This window comes from Cuculus canorus, chromosome 1, assembly GCF_017976375.1.
Source record: "Cuculus canorus isolate bCucCan1 chromosome 1, bCucCan1.pri, whole genome shotgun sequence".
Lineage (NCBI taxonomy): Eukaryota > Metazoa > Chordata > Aves > Cuculiformes > Cuculidae > Cuculus > Cuculus canorus.
In genome coordinates, this window is record NC_071401.1 from 102,719,143 (window position 1) to 102,741,371 (window position 22,229).

The 22,229-nt window shown below is 36.3% G+C and overlaps 2 protein-coding genes across 4 annotated transcripts in view; one reads left to right on the forward strand and one right to left on the reverse strand.

Moving 5' to 3' along the window:
- The window catches only part of TMPRSS15 (transmembrane serine protease 15), a 54,449-nt gene extending 46,624 nt beyond the window's left edge, over positions 1-7,825 (forward strand). Inside the window, 6 exon segments of the mRNA XM_054061517.1 lie at positions 166-340; positions 1,716-1,897; positions 2,097-2,192; positions 3,073-3,212; positions 4,806-4,978; positions 7,726-7,825. Of these exon segments, the coding sequence (XP_053917492.1) occupies positions 166-340; positions 1,716-1,897; positions 2,097-2,192; positions 3,073-3,212; positions 4,806-4,978; positions 7,726-7,825 (866 nt within the window).
- CHODL (chondrolectin) overlaps positions 6,008-22,229 on the reverse strand; it is a 32,226-nt gene continuing 16,004 nt past the window's right edge. Inside the window, exons 2-8 of one of the 3 annotated variants that reach the window (XM_054056148.1) lie at positions 20,907-21,219; positions 20,003-20,160; positions 16,608-16,655; positions 16,140-16,223; positions 14,363-14,465; positions 12,046-12,124; positions 6,008-10,408 (exon numbers count right to left, since the gene is read on the reverse strand). In XM_054056148.1, coding sequence (XP_053912123.1) covers positions 10,406-10,408; positions 12,046-12,124; positions 14,363-14,465; positions 16,140-16,223; positions 16,608-16,655; positions 20,003-20,160; positions 20,907-21,219 — 788 coding nt within the window. In that variant the 3' untranslated portion in view covers positions 6,008-10,405. The other 2 variants (XM_054056147.1, XM_054056149.1) reach the window with 2 other exon arrangements.

Consider the following 22,229-nt stretch of genomic DNA (forward strand, 5'->3'; position numbering starts at 1 on the left):
GCTATACAACACTGAAATTTTTCCACAGTTACAGGGTTTTTGAATAGCAGTTCAGATACTACAGAGCCTACTTTTCAAAAATATTAGGTAGTCTAATAAAACATACTATATCACCCTAAAATCTACAAATCTTAAGTTTTCAATTTTTTTTTATTATTGTTTTAGCTTGTGGAAAACAGCTGGTAACTCAGACCAATGGAGCAAGGATTGCAGGTGGAAATGATGCCAGAAGAATGGCTTGGCCTTGGATAATTTCACTCCATTTTAATTCCAAACCTCTTTGCGGAGCTTCCCTCATCAGTCATGAATGGCTGGTGACAGCAGCACACTGTGTATATGGGTAATAGTCATTGCACTCAGAAGCTATCACATTCTGATACTCCCAGAACATGCAAGTGTCCAAATGGTGGATAGTCATCAGTAAAGTGGAGTTATAGTATGACCTGAGCCATTGATCAATCCTGTATAGAGCAAAAAACACCTTCAAAAGATCACACTGAAATCACCGATGAGTGGCACTTTTTAGAGGGTGTCTAAATGTTTGATTTGGAATGAAATTAGTACAAATTCACTAGTGCCTCTTTCTACCAACTCCAAGGCATCTTTCCAACTAGCTGAGGTAGCCATATGACATCCATACCATCTCTTTTCTTTTTGATTTTAATAATGATGTAACGTTGGTTTTATGTGCAGATCCATTAACAGATTATGAATAATTTGTGACACTGATATAAAAAATTAACCACTAGCTCACTGTTTAATTACTGTGTTTTGAAACAATTGCTGGCTCAGCCAAAGACCCCCTTACTTTCTAGTAAATCCTCAATTTTACTTTAAAGCAGAGAATCATGGAAACTAAGCAGCATTTTGAGAAAAATGGAGAATTCCATTTAAATATATATTAATACTGAGCATCTGCACTCAAACCATAATTAATGTGGGCCTCCATTAATTAGTTGAATCTCTGCCAGTGGTGTAAAGGATGACGTCATACCTCATAAAGGTAAACCTAGTGTTACCTGTTCCTCTTGTATATTACATAGACTGATCAAAATTTACTGTGCATCATTGGAATGAATCTTGATTTATGAGCATGGATTAGGCAATATTGGATATCCTCTACATGGTGTTATGGGTACCAATCAAAGAAGTGATGCATATTTAAATATTTTCTAGGGTTTGTTTCCATAACATAAAAACAAGTGCTGTAGAAGACACCTAGAAATTAGAATGGCAAAAAAAGAAATTACAGCAGACCTTTCATTATAAATAGCTAAGTAGTAAGGCAGTGGAGACTATGCCAATATATTAATTCTGTTCTTTAGATTTTCCATAGTAATTTTCTAACTTGGACCTAGACTAATTGCCTTGTGGGCAGTCAGCAGTATGCTTTACAGTGTTTAAAAAGCCACAGTAATGTAGTTAATGTATTTTTGTTCTCTGCACTACTGTCTGATTAATTCTTTTTAAATAATACATTATAACCTAACAGTAAAAAAAGAAACACATATTTCTACACTGTGGATGTTTAAGACAGTATTACTATCACAAAATCGTAAGAACATCTATTATCTGTAAGCTGCATTCTAATTATTTTGACAAAAGGCGTAAGTGCTATGAATTATCATGAGGTTAAAGATTAGCATTTTACCTAACCTATTTTTCAAATGTGTCATTAATTATTCATAATTGTGAATATTCCTTGCAACTTCTAGGAGGCAATTAAAACCATCCCAATGGAAAGCAGTTCTTGGCTTGTATGACCAATCAGATACAACAGAGCCTTCAATAGTGGTTCAAATCATCGATCAAATAATTATAAATCCTCATTACATGAAGACTACAAAAGATAGTGAAATTGCTCTCATGCACCTTCAGAACAAAGTTCAATATACAGGTACATTTTTATTTTCCCATGAAGCAAATTTACTTTATCATGAAAAACGCTAACTGTGCTAAGTATGTGAGGATCAGTCCAGTACTTCCTGGATATCTTCCCCCAAAAGTGGGTTTGAATTAATAAACATTTTGTTATGTGACTTCATAAAAACCTGAATACAGAGAAAAGGTTGACATTGCTTGTTTCTCTTTCACAGATTACATACAGCCTATCTGCTTACCAGAAAAAAATCAGCAGTTTTTACCAGGAATTCACTGCTCTATTGCTGGCTGGGGTGGAATTACGAATGGAGGTGGGTCATCGGCTTGGAAAACTGTGGCAGGCATGAAGCCATGAGGGAGATCTTGCTCTTGATTCCAAAGAGGTTACTAAGGTCAAATAGTTCAGATAGTTGCTCCTCCCTGTGAAAATATGGGAACTAATCCACACTACTCTTCCTTCCCTAAAGCAGAGCAGTGGAGTTATAATTATCAAAAAAATCTAAGATCATTAAATTAAGAAAAAACTTATTGCATCGCCTTACAAGTTATAATGACTACTTTTCTCAGTATGAAATATGTACTTCTTATTTCCAGATATTGAGTGGAGGAGGAAGATTAGTCTTTTTGAAAATTTTCCCCAGCAGTCAAGAATACTGACTGCAGTGTGAAACATATATTCTGTTCGTATATGACATGCTTCAGATTTGGAGTCTCTGTGAGATAGTACACATGCTATTTCACTTCCATAGTTCCTTGCACATATTTGCTAACACATTTTCAGAATAAAATTGAGTTTCAAATTTTGGGTAGGAACACAAATCTTTATAAAAACTTGAAAGACTCAATCAAAGTTACACAATGAATACTGAGGAAACACTGGACAATCCAAGCTCCTAGGATCATAATTCTCCCTTAGATATCACCATGGTGAGTTCATAGTCATTGATTTTAGTAATCTTGATTTAATTGTAACCAAATTTAGTTCCATTACACAAATGAAAGATAAGATTCAGTTAGTGAGCCTCATTTAACCAGTGACTGTGTTACAGGGGTATAAGGCTTAATATAGGCAGAGCTTCCTGCTGCTCAGCAGCATAAAGGGCATGCTGGAATAGGAACAAAACCATCAGTGTTCCAAGTGGAATGTACATATTTATTACAGTGGGTAAACATACTTCATGTTTTCATCAGATTGCAGTTCAAATATATTGCAAGAAGCAGAGGTACCTCTCATTTCAAATGAAAAATGCCAACAATGGATGCCAGAATACAGTATTACTGAGAATATGATCTGTGCAGGATACGAGATGGGAGGAGTAGATTCCTGTAAGGTAAATACAAGTGACTCATTTCCACTAACAGCATACACCACATATAATTACTGAATAAAATTCTCCCTGATGTTCCAATTATTAAAACAAGGACAATCACTATCCATTAATGTAATTTCTACTCGTAGTATTTTGACCATTTAATACTGTATCAGGATACAAGTTGAAAACATAAAAATCTGCTTTGTACCATCTTGACATAAACAGCCATGGAACTAACCTTTGAATCAATACTACTGAGTAATTTCATGAAGAGAGGAGGAACATGCTTAGGGAAGAGTACAGAGAAGTAAATGCCAGATAGACTGACATCTCAGAAATGCTTCATGGAGGAAAAAGAGAGCAATGATGCTCTTCCCCAGGATACGTAGACTCTGGAGAGTGGGTGCCACAGTATGTTGGAGAGGCTGCTTTTCTGCATTGGTCTCATATGCTGCTTCCTGGGGACTTTTATCCAGTCCAGCTCTGCTTGTAAAACACTGTGTCTCTTGGAGGACATAATTGACTGTGACAGATTTTTCCTTCTGGACATATGAAGTCTATGGCATAAAGACTGGCTGATTCTCCTGAAATCTGATGAGGAGCACTCACATAATTGCTGTTCCCTTGCCCTCATAACCTAAGCCTTCATGGTGTGCAATGACTTTGGCTAGTTGAGTCTAGAAGAAGTGTATGCAAGCCTAATTTCACTTGCTATCCCTTCCGCCTCTGTCATTTTCCTCTTTCCTTTTTGCCTTCTGAACCTCATATTGGAAAAAAAGCAGTGTAACACCATAGGCCGATATAGAGTACAAGTGACCAGAGTTGTGATCAATGACCATTCAACCATGAGCAAAGACAAATAAGCGAGTCCTCATAGTGCTTCAGCCTTTAGGCTGCTGTCACAGTCTGAACTTTTGCAGATGCCCTAGAGTTATGAGCAGAAGTATTTTAATGTCCTTGTAGAATTTTCCTGTAAAGCTCCATCCACAGGACTGTGAGAAGACAAAAATAATACTGATTCAACTAACTCAATAGACAATGAAAAACAGTCACTATTTCCTTTCTTACCAAACCAAGACACTTACGGTTGACTCATCTCCCACTCAGGCTGTGGGATGAATCAAATTTGGTCTGTCACACTCTATTGTAATCCTGCTAAACTGTTGAGAAGGAGGTGTGGTAAAGGGACATTTCCTCTTCTGGCAATCTTGCCATCTTTTTCTCTAAATCTGAAATTGCAGGCACTCTGAGGTGACTGAAAAACATTTTGGCTGAATAGATTCAACTAAAAAATAATCCTACACATTTTCCCAGGCTTTGTGAAAGATTAAGGACTAAATGTAAAAGTAATAGGAAAAAAAATATTTGAAACCCAGTCCTGTATTAAAAGATTAATACGATAATAAAAAAAAACCAAACCAAAAAAACCCGAAGTGGATTATTTTAAGGATTTTTACACACAGAAGAAATCATATTGATCTCACTTCTAATGCCCAAGATATATAGGGATATCACATCTACAATTATGGATCAACATGAACAAAAGATCATAAACAGGCTCTGCTTCAGAGTTGATATTGTTCACTTTTAACTTTGAATTTAATATTGCAGGGAGATTCAGGTGGTCCTCTGACATATGAAGATGGTAACAAGTGGGTTTTGGTTGGTGTAACATCATTTGGCTCTCCGTGTGCACTTCCCAAACGTCCAGGAGTGTATGTTCGAGTCTCCATGTTTGTGGACTGGATCAAAAATATCATCTATTAGCTTGATACTTTTCAATGGTAAAAACAGAATTTTAAGATTGAAAGTAAGCTATTGTATAATGGTGTAAACCAGACTAGCATTCCAATCTCACCATTAGAGAAACTGAATAAATGTTAAAAGTATTAAAAACTGAGAACTTCATTATAAGTTGAGAGCAATATTTCAAAACAGATGCTGTGATTTTGTTAATAAATAGAGCTATGATTTTACTTTTTCTTTTATATGAGACTATGGTGAAACAGTTTCTTTGAACGCCAGTGCACTAAATGTGTAGTAGAGGGCTTTACAAAGCATGGGCAGTAAAAAAAAAGAAAAAAAGTTTGCAACCTGCATATGCTTTATTGAAAAATGTCCTAAGTTGTTAATCTCAGGCCAAATTTTACCTGGTTTTATGTTTTTACAGTGTGTTTTTCAATATGTATTTTAATTTCAATGTATAGTCAACTCTTCTCAGTAATCTTACCACATATCAAATTGGAAGAATATGTTCTCTGTTTAACCAGGACTTGTGGGAGTTTTTCTATCTTGTCTGTGACGTAAAGCTCTGGAATGAGATTTATGTACTGTGCATAAAGGCTAATCATATACCATGCTGCTTTCAAATTAATAAACGGAATGTAAGCCAAAATTTCTATCTGGTGTAATTCATTTGGAATTAATAGAATTAAATAAGGACTGAGTACAACTTTTTAGATTTCTTTCTAGGCAAGTGTTTTGGCAATTGTGTACTCCCAAGCAGTCTCACAATACCACAATACTACAACTTCCTCTCAAATTCATGTTTGTTAAAAACATCTGACAATTATGAGCATCAGCTGTTCCCAGTGAATAGAAACTAATAGGGTTCCTTTGATACATCACATGCTTTGCCTGTACTGGTGACTTTCAATACTGATTTTTTTGCTTTGTATAAAAATTATCATGACAGCCCATTACAGCATTCTAAAGAGGAAAGAATATGAATTAATAAAAAGGTTTTATCTTCTTGAGTTCTTTTCTGAATAGGTTTCAAATAAAATAGAGTTATCTACTTGAAATGGTTTAAATTCAGTGGCCTCAGTATGATATGATGTATTTCTTTATTTCTGTTTTCAGCATAGTGTAGGAATTTAATATATTTTTAATGAAAATTACTGCATGAAAATATGAATTCTAAAAATGAATTCTAACTTACAGTGAATCTACACATATACACATAGATGTATGATTTTGGTAAGGAGCTCCCACACTTGCCACTTACAAGGCTAAATGTAGATATGAAGTGCCCAAAATACAAGGCTAGCTTACAAACACAGGATGGCAGTCACTGATAAAAACTATCAAGTCCCAAACTGCTTTCAGGCCTTCATAAGCGTTAGAGGATTAGGTCCAGACCAAACATTTAGCTTTATTAATAGATATGTGACCACAAGGAACATAGACAGATGTAATTAAGCCAGAGAGAAAAGGAAAGGAGCTTTAGATATTTTTTTTAGTATAAACCACAGTTTTTAATGTTGAAATGTTCCTGTCTGATAGTGGACCACTGTTTCTGCTGCTAGGCTCTTTTACTACTAAACAGCCACTGAAAAGAAAGTGCATTCCGCTATCAGTGTAAATTGATTTGGATGAAGTAATTACATTAAAATGTTTAATTAAAATGTGACATGATTTTTGCATTATTTACCATACATCACTATTGTAAATTGTGTTTTGGTCTCTTAATGAAATACAAGAGACAACTCAAAGCAGATTCAGTGACTAGAAAACGTGCTTCCCAGAAACACGGTGATGTACTTCTATTTATGTGCATTTTTTGCTTTCCAAAATGGAAAGCACAGATCTATTTTGAGGTATACATTAATAAATCATCCACTCAGACTAAAAATTTACCTGTTATAAAGTCTGATATATACATGTATACTCTAATATGTTACATATATGTAATATATGAGAGTATAATTAAAAATAAATATTCTTTTTCAATATTTTATATCTAGAGAAAACTAACATAACCTTAGTTGACTACATTCTAGCCTTCATTCAGCACCTATTACTTCATTTGACTGCACATTAACCTGTGGAGAAGCAGTCATTACTATGTTAAAACATGTGGGCAGAACAAATTATTTTCAATTGAATCACAGGTCCAAGATCATAGAATCACAGATCATAAAATCATAGAATGGTTTGGGTTGGAAGAGATCTTAAAGATCATCTTTCCAACTGCCCCACCATGAGCAGGGACACCTCCAACTAAGACCAGCTTAAGCTTTGAAATAGACAGTGGAAGCTTGATGCTGACTTACACTTGCTTGCATCGAAAAAAGTTTATTAGATTAAAGAAGGAAATGAGCGTTCTCTCTCAGGTGCTTCTTCCTTCCAAAAGGCCAATATCATCATGGAGAAAAAAGATTTTTCCTTGGTGAAAATAAGGATGGTGGGAATATAATGTTTAATAAAATGCCAGACTGAAGTCATGACATCCATCTGAAGACTAGGTAAGTTTCACTGTTCATCCTTCAGTTCCTTGCCTAACCTACTGCTGCCATTTGGAAGAGATTTAGAGAGGCAGTGAGTAGAAGAGAATGTGGTCACTACGAGGAGATCCCATAGCTGTACATAAAAGCCAACTAGTTTATTCAAAGTGACTCTAGTGGATGGAATCTGTCATCTGAAATTGAATATTGTTTTCCTTTCTCTGTTCGGTAGAGTTTAATGGGAATATGACAACAGAGAGGTTTGGGTTTTTTTGTTGGGAATTTTTTGTTGTTTTTCTTTTTAGCAGTTCTGTTGCCACTAATGGACCATGCCCTGGAAATACCTCTTGTTTTTCTGGAAGCCTCAATAAAATTTGGGAAGCCCCAGAGGAAATACCAGCATGAAGTCTAATTTTTAGGTATTGTCTCTGCAAGTGTGAAATGCTTATCTTTTCCCTCTTTCCTCCGTTCCTCTTTTACCCTTTTTCCCCTTTATTTTCCTTTTGTGTGTGGAAATAAGGGAAATAAAGATGAAAGAATTTCTGTATGTAAGAGGTTGGTATGTTTTAGCATGTAACAGAATCACCTACTTAACGGTGGAAGTCATAAGCCTATAAGTTTGATCTATGCTCTATTTGTAGTCCTCTCCAGAGAATTCTTAGGATAGTTTAGATTTTACCTGGTATCTAGAAACAACATCCTAAGCAAAGAAAATACATGGAAGGGAACTATTTGATTCCGCTTTGCAAGTGATATGACATGGAAATATTTTACCCCAATAATCAGTAGATCTTATTCACATACAGAATGCAAGTTCATCATGCTAAAAGCATTGTGTGCCACTTTCCATTCTTCCTTCACACAGTGTTTAAGACTGCCCAGCAATTGCCTTTACCCTGCAAGTAAGACATCTGAAGGTATTTGCGTCCTACTAATTGTGACTTGGAAATTACTTCTGTCACTTCTGCTGCATTAATCAGAAAATTGATTGCTACACCTTTACATGTTTTCTGGAAGCACTAAGTATCAAGAAATAGTTTTATTGTAAATGTTCACTCTCCTTCCCTATTTTATTTAGGGAGTTAATCTTTCAAGACTATAAAAAACCCAATTTTTTTTACTGCAGCTCTTTCCCAGAAAGAGGAATCTTGCTCTCAGTTGAGTTAAGTAGTATTTAAATAAGGAGAAAAATAGTTTTGGTCTTGGTGATCATGCAGGATCATAGCGTTACCTCTCTATTTGCAATCGCGGCAAAGTAAACTGAAGTAAGGGACTGAGCAAAGAAAGAACTTGTGACCGACTGGAAAAACAACAGAATATTGTAAGTAGGAATAGCAATACTTAACCTGAACTAAAGAAGTTGTCTTCTTCAAAGAGGAAGCAAAAACGGGGCAGAGTAGCAACTTTAAGATTTTTCCAAAAGTGCTTTGTCAATAGCATTGCACAAGTTGTATCAGTGGTAATGAATTTTAATAAATGCTTTTTTTCCCCTCTTTACTCAGAAAAATTCATACACATTTGTTTTTGAAGTACAAAGTTGTGGTCAGCATCAACTAGCACAGTGTGGGCAAACCAAAAAATAATATGCTGCTGCTTCTGTCCAGCTCTCCCCAACTTTCACCCAGCAGTAGTTTTGCATCTGTGTTAATGGAAAGCCATCTAGCTTGAATTCATGCTCTTGAACTCTTTCTGCAGCTGCAGCACAATCTCATATCTACCACAGCATCAGACTGTCACCAACTAATTAGTCAGACTGCTATTGCTACCACCCCAAGATCCATTCCTAATGACTGGTAAAAACATTCTTATGGCACAGAAAGCTCTTAAGGAACCAAAGGGAATGGATTTTAATGATGTTAATAATAACTCTAAAAGAAGAATTTAAATGCCTCAAGCTTACCTCTAAATCTGTCTATCAATTAATATTATTAATGCTTTTCTAGCTAACAGCCTGAGTGATGCTGGGATCAATCTATTACTTCCACCTCCAAGAAAAGCCATTTGTCTTTTCTTTGATTCAACTTTACATTTTTCCTAACGATCTATTAGCTATATTTAAATAATATTTAATGTCTTTTTACAGAGATTTACTGAAACAAGTAATTTTAATCTTATGTTGCCCATTGTGATATTACTTTTTTGGTCAGAAAAAGTAAAAATATTTTACTTAAGTAACAACTAATAGCTGCCTTAAAAGGACATCTCATTAATGAGATATCACTTGCCAAGTGTTGACTAATATGTTAAAAAGTTACGGTCTTTTCCTGGCAACGTGGATTAATTATATGACATCAAATATCTTTTATGAATCCTGGAATTTTGCCACATCAGATCTCTGTCACAATATGGTGCCTATCTCTGCTAGTAACCATGTTAATACATAATAAAATAATTTTTTGTGTCTGAGGATCAAAAACTGTGTTGCGTGCAAATAAATACTAAACAAATATTTTGTATCAAACATTTATGCAAAGATAAATAATCGTTACACTGTAAAATTGTCAGTTCCATTTACAGTACATCAACTACATTACAATGCATGAGAGAGTAAAGGAAACAAAGAGAGCTTGTTTCACTACAAACAACCTTAAAACTGATATACACTGTGGCTATTTCCCCATAAAAATTCCAAATGCTTTGTTCATTTCATTGCTCACAACTAGCTAACTTGCATCTCTTAGCAAAATAAACACATACCCTTTATTTTGCATGGCATATTTTGTTGCTGAATTAGTAATCAAGTATTATATAAAAATTACTGAACATTTGCCTCAAGGGGGAGCTTACAGTTCATTCTTGTGGATCCTTTGCATTTCAAGCCATTCCAAGCTAACAGTCTTTGACGACATAATACAGCCTGACTGCAAAAAGTTATTTTTGCTTCGTTTTCAGTCAGTAAATCATTATACCTCCATGCTACTGTCCTTCCTAGGCGTCTTTGAAATCCATAGTGTGGACTGGTTTGGACTGGTTTTTGTTCTTCCTTTACTGAAAAATAAACATATAAACTATTTTCAGTGCATGTGTAGTCTTAATTCAAGTTTACAATCACACTTGGGTATTTCATCCCCTATTTGAAGGTCATCTTTGTTGCTTTCATAGCATAGGTTGCCCATAAACGAAAGGGTTGTGCTCATGCTGCACCAAGCATGGCACCCTCAGCAGTGGGTCAAGGTAAACCTCTGTTACCAAAGTTAGCAGACCACCCTGCTTAGCAGCACTCCTCCCAAGAAATGAACTGACTGTTTTTCCAGTTACCACTCAAGCACACCTACTCATACAGGGTGTTCTTTTCAGAGATGGGTGTGGACAGTGATCGACCAGGGTGGTGGTAGGTTGGGCACTTCCGTTGTCTAGGGGGGTATACGAAGGATGGGAGTACAAATGCCCCAAGCCCATGTACAAAGTGCTCAGGGTGCAGCCCACCCATCCCAGGGAGGCTACCACAACCCTGCCCACATGCATCCTGGAGCTGCATCCCTGTGACCATGGTATGCTAATGGGTGCCAGTGTGTACTGGTATGCCAGAAAGCCTCTTCCCTTTAGGGCTTGACCTAACTTCTAATGAAGTAATGGCATATGAATCAGAGTCCTAGCAATGAATGACTAGTAGAAAGCTTTCTTGAGCCTAGTTTTCATTGAAAACTGCGGATAGTTTTTGTGTTGGGAGGTTTTTAATAAAAAAGATAAAACTGGTTCCAAAAGTACTTGCTTTGCAGCACTGTGAAACTGTTCACTCTAATCTTTACAGGGACCCCTGAGGTACCCTGTAAGTTGATGCCAGTCTTTCCACATGGCTAGCAATTCTGCTACAACTGCCACAACACACCACCTTCCCTCACTTCGATGTCAGATTAAAGTGCACTGCGGTCTACTGCAAAGGCACTTCATGAGACACTGCAGATGCATTTCAATCAAAATGTTTTAGTCTCTGGACTGAATATGTCACAGTGCTATTTTTTTCCAACTGAGTAAAAATTGGAGGAGGAGAAGTAGCCCTGCATAATTCTGTCAGATGGAAACGTGAGAGTCAAGATCCCAACAGTCCTATACAGTCAGTTTTACTCCTTTCCTGGTGTGTAAATGTAAGCAAATCTGAGGTGATTTAAAATGTACTTTGAGGGAGCTGGATGGTAACAGTACATTTTAGCCCCTCCAGACTTACCTCTGAAGTCCTACAAAGTAATGCATTATGCACCTGAACCCATTGGAGTAATTGGCAAGACTCCCATTGGTTTCAGTGGACTTTAGATCAGGCCACAATGCTCTAAATAAAGCAATTGCAATGAAACAAGTAGTTTCAGCAGATTTTTCTTTAAGAAACTGATTCACTACTTCGTTCCAGATTAATATAGTGAAATGAGGTATATTTTGCAAATTAATGATGAAATGTTTTGAATGGAGAGTCCTTGCCACTCAGCAGGAACAATTTCTAAATACCTTGGATCAGAAAATTAGTGGTACAAAATGAGCTTATCTTCAGTGAAACTCTGCTGATTTGCAAGAGCTATACATTTGGTTCACAAAATAGGCTTTAGTAAGAAAGGCAAAGAAGATGCAATAAATAGCTTTTACACATCACTGTTTTGACCGTCAAATACAATCATAGAAACTGAGAAATATACCAAGTTGGAATTTAAACTTTCTGCAAGGCATTCAGATGATAATGGAGATGGGTCTTTGAAGCAGTTTCTCCTTGCTTCCCTGGAAGAAATGAAAGGGAGAGCATCTAAGCATGAATGAGCTGATCATTCCTACTAGCTACAGGGAAGATGTTTTGCTTTGCCTTATTGCTACCCTTTAAGAGCCCAACGCCAGGCAAAATTTGTCATGACCTTTCAAGCTAGGCACGTCCTGGCTGGCCATGGATTGTGGCTTTCAGAGGAAAGGTCACCATGTTGTGGAAGCCTAAAAAAGAACGAGAAAGGTTCATTTGGAAAGTTGGGGATTTCTCCTTCCCAGGCAGGACAGAATCCCTTCCCTAAAGTGCTACAGTGTCCAGATGATCAGTTCAAGTGGTTGCCTCTTTTTTTCTCATTTCCTTTTTATCTAAGAACTGCATATTTGTGATGAAATAAGATGGTTCGCAAAATAGGCCTTATGTAGAAATATAACTGATTATAGAAGGGGAAGTATTTTTTAAAAACAAAGTTCTGTTTCAACAGATGAAGAAAATGCATCATTTTTGGTGATACCAGAATATCCAATTTTGACTTAAATTAATTTCAAAGAAAATTTGAGTTTTTTTCTTTTCTTGTTTTCTGAATAAAAAAAAAATCTGCTTTTATTCAAACCCATTTTCTCCCTGGTATTTGTATCATTTATTCTACTAAACTATTCAGCTAACAGAAAAAATATAATCTTCCAAGCTGAATTTCCAATATCTTTTAATGCTTGGAAGTTCAGGTGGATTAGTTCTGGATTAACTGCTATTGCATCAAAGGCCTGATTAAAGCCCACTGAAGTCAACACTACTATTTCTATTGATTTCAGTGGGCCATGAATCTCTCATTGTTTTCCCAGGAGTATTTGAGAGCTGAACCTTTTCTGGTGAAAGAAAAAGCTGTATTTCATACTTACCAAGAAATCCAGGTCCATTATAATATGGGTTCCACAGTTAGATTACCTATATAATTGCTATTGTTATACATATGATTCCTTTATTACTCTCTTTCCTTTGAGTTTCCAACCTCCTACAGCCCCAGTGTTAAGGACTGGATGCAACCTTTCACAACAATTAATTTCTCTGCCATAAGACAGGAGGGGAAGTGCATATTTTCTTCTTCTTTATAAGAAAATGCATAACAAAGACAATCCAGTTTATGATGCAGACCTCATAATATCTTTTCTTTTTGTTTGCTTCTTTCAATCAGACTCATCCCTATGGACTGCTGTGAACATCGGTATACAATAACTCATACAGACACAAGCAGACTTGACATTTGGAGTGTTTCTTGCTTGAAAAAAAGAAGGTATTTCAGCTATTTGCAGAAAACGCTAAGTAAAAAAGACACAGAAATAATAAAGACTAAAAACAAGGAGGAATATTTTTTCAAATTTCCTAAAACAGTGATGTCATATTCCTTACAATTTTTCCTGCTCTTCAAGAGGGATAACAGCCTGTGAATCTGTTTATTACTCATGGTATTATACCAAAATAGTGTTTATACAAAACAAATATTTCAGTTTAAATTTTTCCGGATTACTTCAACTTCAGAATGCTTCCTGAGAAAAACTGCAAAAATGAAAAGTATCTTTGAAAATTTCAGACAGATTAGTTCAGAAATAAAAAAAAATATTAATTATACATTGTCATATCTTAGTATATCACATTTTGAAAAGGATTAAATATCCAAAGAATTTTAAAGCTTGGATTAAAACACATCCTATTTCACAGGCTGAAATGTTTCCTATTTGTACAGTATACATCTGTTTGATACTACACTGATGTACAAATATCTATTTACTTCTTGCACCTTCTCTGACAGGTACATGATGTACAAAGGAGTTGCACTGGCGTGTGGCTCAAAACACATTTTTGAGGCTTTTTTTGTTTGCTTCTTGAGTTTGCCCTGTATCAGTAAGGATGTTATTATTATTTCTGAAAGCCCAGATGCCATATAAGTGGTAATTGTGACAGAAGAGGTGAAGTAGAAGTGCTGACACTAGCTTTGCATTTCAAATGGTCAGCAAAGATATCTTCTTCAGAAACAGGTGAAGTACTAATGGCAATATACTTTGAGAGTTCTGGAACTATTTCAGCGCATCGTGGAAAAAGCCTGGTGGTGAATGTTCAGTTGTAAACTACTTGGACTTTAACAGATGAAAAGATGCTTATTTGCATATTTTGAGACAGATGTAAGCAGTCTTTTGGTATGAATAGCTTGCCAATGGAAACATGAATTCTGCATTATAAGACCACTTTGGACTACTGTATTTTACCTTTTATGAAGCATCTGGAAACAGCAAGTCCCAAAAGCCACCAGTATCAACAGCAGTAGTGGTATAGTGGGTATGACAACATAAATTAGATTTGGAATTATACCTACAAGACAAAAAGTTCTCATTAATGTCTCCCATATAGAAATACTGTTAACCACGTGAGCAAAATTCTGGGCTAAAATATCAGAAATACATAGAACTACACAAAAGAACATTTATACATTCCTTCTGTAGGAAGAGTTTGAAAAAGGTGAATCAGCAAAGAGCACATCTCCAGCAATGTGCAAAATATATCATAAGGACTTAAATTCTGATATAATTATTATGTGCATCAATGTGAGATTTCCAATTTTATAATTGAAAATTCAAATACTTAAAGAGAGTGTATTTCATAGCCTATTGTTTTTACAGTTTGTATAACTTGGCTACTCAGTGGCCCTTACATACTGGATTCCTACCAATGCAGGACCACAAGAGGAACAAGCCCTGCCTTTGTCTCTCCTTCTCCTTAAAAGACAAATGTACACCATCCTTGACTAATGTGGAGAGAGCTAAAAGTGCTCCTGTGCAGGTACCTGTGCAAAAGGAGTGAGAAACGGTACAAGGTGGCACTCTATTATCTGCCTAGAATAGAGGATGAGGTCTACAACTTCCAGAAGGGGTCTAACTGTTCTTCAGGAACTATGTGTCCCTGATTTATAATAGTATACATTTCATGTACAAATTGTGGAGGCTTTCTTATCCATTGTCCCCTTTTGTATGTATTTTCACTAGCAACAATAAATGTGAGTGTTCAGGTCGGGTTTGTTTATGAGTTTCAGATAGAGAGCCTTTGCATGGTTTGTAAAACAGTATAAATTATTTCAAAATACAGTTCATCAGTATAATCCATTCCTCTGGACTTACAAGCAATGAGAACATCAGTTAGGAAAATAGCTCAAATCCAGACAGTAAGTGTGGAAAGGGAGCACCAATCTTCCATAAACCCATGCTATAATTCTGTAAAATCCTCAGAGACGTCCAATTGTCTGAATCCTTGAATTAAGGCATGCTACAACTTCATAGACCACAACACTCCATTCAGGACATAAATTGCTAAATGAAGGAGCTGAGAAGATTACAGCAAGCTCCTAGGAAGTAGGTAGCCATTTTCAAAATACCAAGCATGATCTCTGCTGGCAAACCCAGCAAAGTATTTAACTCCTCTCAGCACATCGTATTCCTTAAAACACAGGGTAACTGGAGGAGCTATGGCACTGTACTCATCGTGCATATAACTGAAAATATCATACCCTGTCTGTTAGGGAAGATTCATTTGCCCCTTTTGTGTGAGTCCCAGGTATCAGATATAAAAGATATGTGCACCATATGTTTATTACACGGGTTGCGGAGGAGGTAAGGAGGAAACAGAGAGGCAGGGCATGGGTTAGCACAGCTTAGAAGGAGCTGCTCCAGAGCTGGGTGAATACCAGTGAAATCTTGCGTCTTGACAGAGACTCACCAGGGTCAGAGACAGGGGTGCAGTTTTCAATGACTGATAAACTGTAGATCTGGATCAAAGTCTGGGGAGACGTGGAAATAATTCATTTCCACAGTTGCAAAGAGGACTGACTACAACTTTTGAAATGTTATTCAAAAGTATACTTTTTTCAGACCACTTCCTGGGGAAATAGACTAGTCCCTCCCATTGACAACAATGGGAATTGCAAAAGATTAATTTAACTGAGTCTACTGTTAGTATTTTTACCAGAACATTCAATGCCTATGAACACATTACCTGTTTCTGTAGCAATTATATGATACTGATCTTCTGGTTTGCTTGTGTCATAAGGATTTCCTGCTGACACTGTTGGAGAAATATCTGAAAAGGGTATCAGACATTTTAAAAAAAGAGTGATTACAAACTGTGGCTGTTGTGTTTTTAAATAAATTAATAGTAATTACATAGTAATTTATACTGGAAAAAATCAACAGTTTCAGGATTGATTAAGCTGCTGGATATAACGATGTAAACAGGATTTTATTGCAAAATTAGGATTACATCTGGAACAAGAATTATTAGCCATGCTATTCTGAACAATAGCCATATATTTGTAGCTATTGCTCTCTAAATGATTCATTTCTTTCAATGTTCCAGTTCTAAACTATGGCTGTTAAACTTGAGTAATTTTAAAGTTCTTTTAAGCTATCATCATAATTACGTATTTACCATTGCAACTCAATTTAACGTTTTGAAATTTCTTACCGTAATCTGGCTTCGTTCTGTCTCCTAGTTCTTTTTCTAAGACATTATCTGTTAAATCAATATTTGAAATCAATTGTTGAAAAATGAAGTGTGTGTAATAGAACAGATGTTTTATTTATTTTGCATAAATACAGAAATGGATACATCCTCCAAAGCAACAATTGTTTAATTCTTCACCACTTCATCTTCTTACCAAACACTATTTGCAAACTAACGTTAAATCACTTTTAGTTCATACTTTTTTGCTCCTTAGAAAAGGGTTACAGTTTATTCTAGTGCCAGTACTTGGTGGCCTTTGCCAGGTTACTGTCTAAATCACTGAACCCCTTATTTTCTTGCACTGATTAAAAATCCTAACGTATTCAAAGTTTCATTTGTGCAGATGTTCCTAAAATAATAGGAAAGAAGGTGTTCTTGAGTAATACCTAAATCTTATTCACATTTTCAAAAAAAATGCTTACAGAGTGTGGGCTATGAAGCACAACAAAGCAGTGCAAGTTTGTGAGGTCAGCTGTCAGCTTCATACAATTTAGCTTTGCAACAGGCGGCCCTGAAATACAAATCATGAGCAGTGGGTTCTAATACATCACATAAGGAAATGAAATTACCGCAAGAGGAATAATAGTACCATATTTCTTGTAATGCATTAGAAACTGGAGAACCACTTCATGGCTTTGAACTGTACTGCAGAGGCTTGCAAGCTTAATTATGGCTATTGTTACAAGTAAGAGTTAACAAAGATTACAGAAGTAATTCCCTCATATTGAAAGGACAGGCATAGGAGTGGAATCTGCATGGCTGTTTGATTACCATGCCTTTATCATAAGGTTATATTAATACTATACTGATAATAGCCTGCAGTTCCAAACGTCCTGATATACACAGCATGCTGGGGAAAATCGAAGGAGCAATAAAGCCTGTTAGAACAAAGGCAATTATTTAACCTACTCTGGTAAAAACTAGCTACATTTGGCCATATATAAAGAAAGGTATCAAAATACCATAAAGAACTGAGTTTCTGTCTCTAGACAGCAGAAGTGGAGATGAGTTTTTAATTTGATTGCATAATCAAACCTACAGGAGCTGGACAGGAAATAAATGTGGTTGCAATTACCAACTTATAATTAAATTTAAGATCACTGAATGATAAATATGATCTAAAGCCAGACTGAACATTACAACAGTAAAAGCTGTCAAGGGAGGTACTATAAAAAGGGCTTAGAAAAATGGAAGTGACTACCAGAAATGCAGTTTCTGCTTGAGTAAGACTGCCTAATGTGCACTGGCCTGAAATGTGCTGCTGATACAATTGCATGCAAATTCATCATGGTCACCTACAGCCTCTGTGTTTTGGCCTGTGACTGGAATCATAGGCCATATACTCAAAATAGAACAAAGCCCCAGTATTCTCAGGTAACAATGAGAAATTCAATACGCATGTAGCACTTTAATACTCCTGGTAAAATGGATTCATTTTGTATTACAAATGGCTGATGTTGAAGCTATTACAGTGATTTGGGGAGAGGGAAAAAGGTCATTTGTAAGTTTCAGTAGGTTTTAGATAGCAATTGTAATTTTCTTACAAACACTGTGGTACTTTCCTCAGGCAGTCAAAGAAATGTCATATACCTATTTATATACATTTATGCATCTACTCTTCTCCATGTGATAGAAAAACACATTTCTAGACAATAGCCTCTTTTCCTGAAGAGCACAATTCCAACTGCTTGAAAAGTAAATAGCTACTATTCAGCAGTACTGTATTTAGCTGCATAACAATGTCAGGCCTAATAATAATCCTCCCATATATTGTTTGCCTTATTATATGCCTCATTATACACTAGTAATCTATTTCTACATAGCGAAAGAAATATAAATTCATTTCCATTGTTATTGTTATCATTTTCTGCCAATCCAAAATACTCAGCATTTCTTCAGATGGTAAAAGCAACAGAAAAAAATCAATTATAACATCACAACTAGAATGGTAAGTAGTTCACCATTACAGAATAATTATTTCACTTAAATTTGTTTGGTTTTAAATATATTTAATATATTTAAAACTGAGCCCTCTTAATCAAACCTGCGATTTCTGCCATACAAATGTTATTTTAACAATTTAAAACATTTTTATTGTATTGTTCTTTCAAAATAATTGTGATACATTGTAAAAGTAATGAAATTGTATACAACACAGTTCCTTGAACAGCCTTTGTGACCAAGATGATCCCTGATTTCTATAAGACAGTGATGGTCACTAATTATTGTATCAGCAGGAACAGATTTGCAGGGTGGAGGTAAAATGTGTTGGTATAAAATGTTTGGGTGTATTAAGCCTTCCAAGTACTGAATATTTGCCTGTAATATTAATTGCTCTTAACTTCGTCATTAAGATATTAGACAGTGAGAAAGCTATCTATCCACCATAACTTAAGGAAGAAAATTGCCTGAATCTCTACAGACAGATAGATCTCTACCAAGGCTGTGACTATTGCTAGATCATGAGCATAGAGAATTCTGCATAAAAGTGCAGAAGTAGGTGGGTCAAATAGTTGCTAAGAGTATGATTTCGAATGCATTCTGACTTTCAGCTTAGTTTCTGAAAGACAGACAACTACAAATTATTTGAAAATATTTTCATGGTCATGCTGAAAAAGTGCGTTCATTTACTGTAAGTACCACCAAAAGCAGAAATTATTACAGGCTCAACTTGAAAGTTTACTTTTTATGTCTTTTTTATGTTTGCACGAAGTTCTAGTTTATAGTTCATGTTTCCTCTACTGACATGCACAGAATATATGTCATATCTGGAAATACAGCCAAACCGCTTAAGATCTGTCTTTCCCTGTCACCATCTGAACTAGCATGCATCTGCTTTTCATATCTATAAATCTACATTTACGAATGAAGAATTTTCTTCCTGCTATTCTAGACTTTTACTTTCTAAGTCAAAAGTTTTAGATATGGCTGTCACACACAAGTTGGTATAAAATGTCAGAGGTCTGAAAGCACAAGGACACTGTAATTTTTTTAGAGTGGGACCAAGAGATATCTTTGTCATCTCACTTGATAGCAAGCAAGGGAATTAATAAATGGCCACTTAAAATACTTTGTGAAAAATAACTAGCAAATGAGTTAAATCAAAGTAAACCTGGGAATGTAAGACAGTGAATCTAGCCTTGAAAACACTCTTATTGGACACAGGGAGGTTTTACTTCAATTACCACTAGATTTGATACATTACATCCCCTGTTAATGTCAGCTCAGCCATTCTCACACCAAAGGAATCCGTACCACAGGCCACAAGACACTTGCAGATTCTGTCACAAAACAAAAGGCAACTGTTTTTCTAACAAAGCATCCCACTTGTGAAACATAACTTCAGTTTCACTCACCTGGACCATACTTGCAGATAAAATTGTGCTTCATGTTACATCTATCATCATTCCATTGATAGAGGTATGGCCCTCCCAGACCAGGGTTTGCAGTTGGCTGATGATACATCACAACACAGGCTTCACTTCCGCAGGAAGGCTCATCAGTATACCAATTTCTAGTGGTACATATAATGACAAACTTTCAGAAGTGGAAGGTAAGGTTCATCAGGACATCAAGGAACAGAGTTTACATCAATCAAAATAGGTCAGCTCCTATAGTTCAATCCTCTGCCAAGATATGCCACATTTCCCACAATTCCTCTGTGAAAGCAGTTTAGGGTCTGAGCTCTGCACCTCTGGATCTTAAAAAAAAATCTGTCCAAAGCACCTCTATGGAAACCAAACCCTGCTGCTCTGCTGCCTGTTTTCCTGCCTGTCTCACTCTTACCCATCCTATGAGCTGCTGCTACTCTGGCCTTTTGCTTAATCGGGAAATTAAAGGCTTTTCATAAGATAGAGTAGAAACAGATTGATTTACACTACGTAATGTGCATCAATTTACCTGGCAGCCGGCTCCCTGATTCAAGGTGGACGGAGTCTTGCAGAATTTATCTGCCTGCTTTCAGACCACATCCTAAATCTCCTAAGTGGGGCAGAAAATCTCCATAAGGCATACAGAGGCAAACTCACAAGATGGGAGCAAAGAAAATCACAGGCTGGAGCTACGCAATGCTATCCTTTAACAGCTTCAAATTAAAAAAAAATGGTTGCCATCTCCCCTTTATCTGGAGAAGTTAAGGAGGGATGTTAGTCACTTCACGGGGCAGTAAGTCTTCAAGCTTCTTTCTGCAAGGCTTCCTGAGCATTTCACTCCCCATTTCTTTCCATGAAACCTTCTCAATAAGCAGTTTTACAGACTTACCTGAATGGTGAAATACTTCCATCGGTCCATTGGTAGAGGTCAGGGCAAGTACTCGAGGTGGCTAGTCCATCATCACTTCTCCACAATCCAATCCAGAAATCACCATCAGAAATTCCAGAGCCTGATTTAGTGAGGTTTTGCAACATGTTTTCTATCAGTTGCTGCTCAGCTTCACTTTCTAGGCTCAGTAAAGCCCCACCATCAATTTCACAAGCTTGGCGGGCTTCCTGAAAGCCCACACGTCTAGATAAGTCCTGGAAATAAGCTAACTTGTAGCAAGAACGCTTGAAGTCACCATAGCACACTTTTTGACCTGAAAAATATAAATATGAGTGTGTTTAGAGTATGCTAATGAATTTCACAACTGAAAATATAAAAGTCTAGCAGAGTACACATACAGTGATAGAAAGGGCCAGTAGGTTTTTTCTTGTGTCCCTCTACGAAAGGGCTCATAGTGATACAGTGACATCGCTGAAAATCCTAGCTGTAACTTAAATTGCAAATATCATTCAATTTATAGGAATCTATGGCTTTCTTCCCAATCCCTGTGAAACTCTTCAAAACACTGAAAACTCCTACTGACTTCCGGAAGCATGTTCTCTACTTTAATGATTGTACCACCAAAACCCTCTGGTAAAGCCAGGATCTCTTTAGAGGGTATTTTCTTAACTATTTCATAGTAATGCACCAACTCCACTTATATCTGGTAATCAAAGCCATCTGATCAGACAAAAAAATGTTTAAAATTCTCGATTTCAGTGGCAAAAGAAGCTAGCACTTTTTTGATTCTATCGAACCTTGAGACTGTATTCACACGGACCTCATAGCTACTCTTTGCTATAATCTAAGTACCACTTCTAAGGGTGCATGGAAGGAGAGTGTCTGCTCCTCTAAGGGTATCTGGCCAATGGCTTTTCCAGTGAAAAAATGGATAAGAAAAAAATGATGAAGCCATAAACAAAACAGAGAAAAATAAACCTGACAGGAAAACTTCATGGGGAAAAAACCCCAAACAAAGCAAACCCCCCAAAACAAAGAAAAGTAACTCTCCTCAGACATATTAATCTGTGGGCTATCAAAAAACATGAGGGAGTAATCTTAGTCAGTCTTGTGCAACAAGACAAAAGCTGGTTACAGAATATATTTCCCACTTACTTCCATATGGATAATTTTTCCCTGAAATTGCTTGAATATTCTATTACTTTCCAAGGTCTAATTTTAATGTTATTATGAAACTTCACAACAGTCAAAGCTCTTGCCAGTTTGGAGCTGGCTCCAGCTCTCTGCTTGACCTCGCATTTGAGATAGGAAGAAACTCCAAAT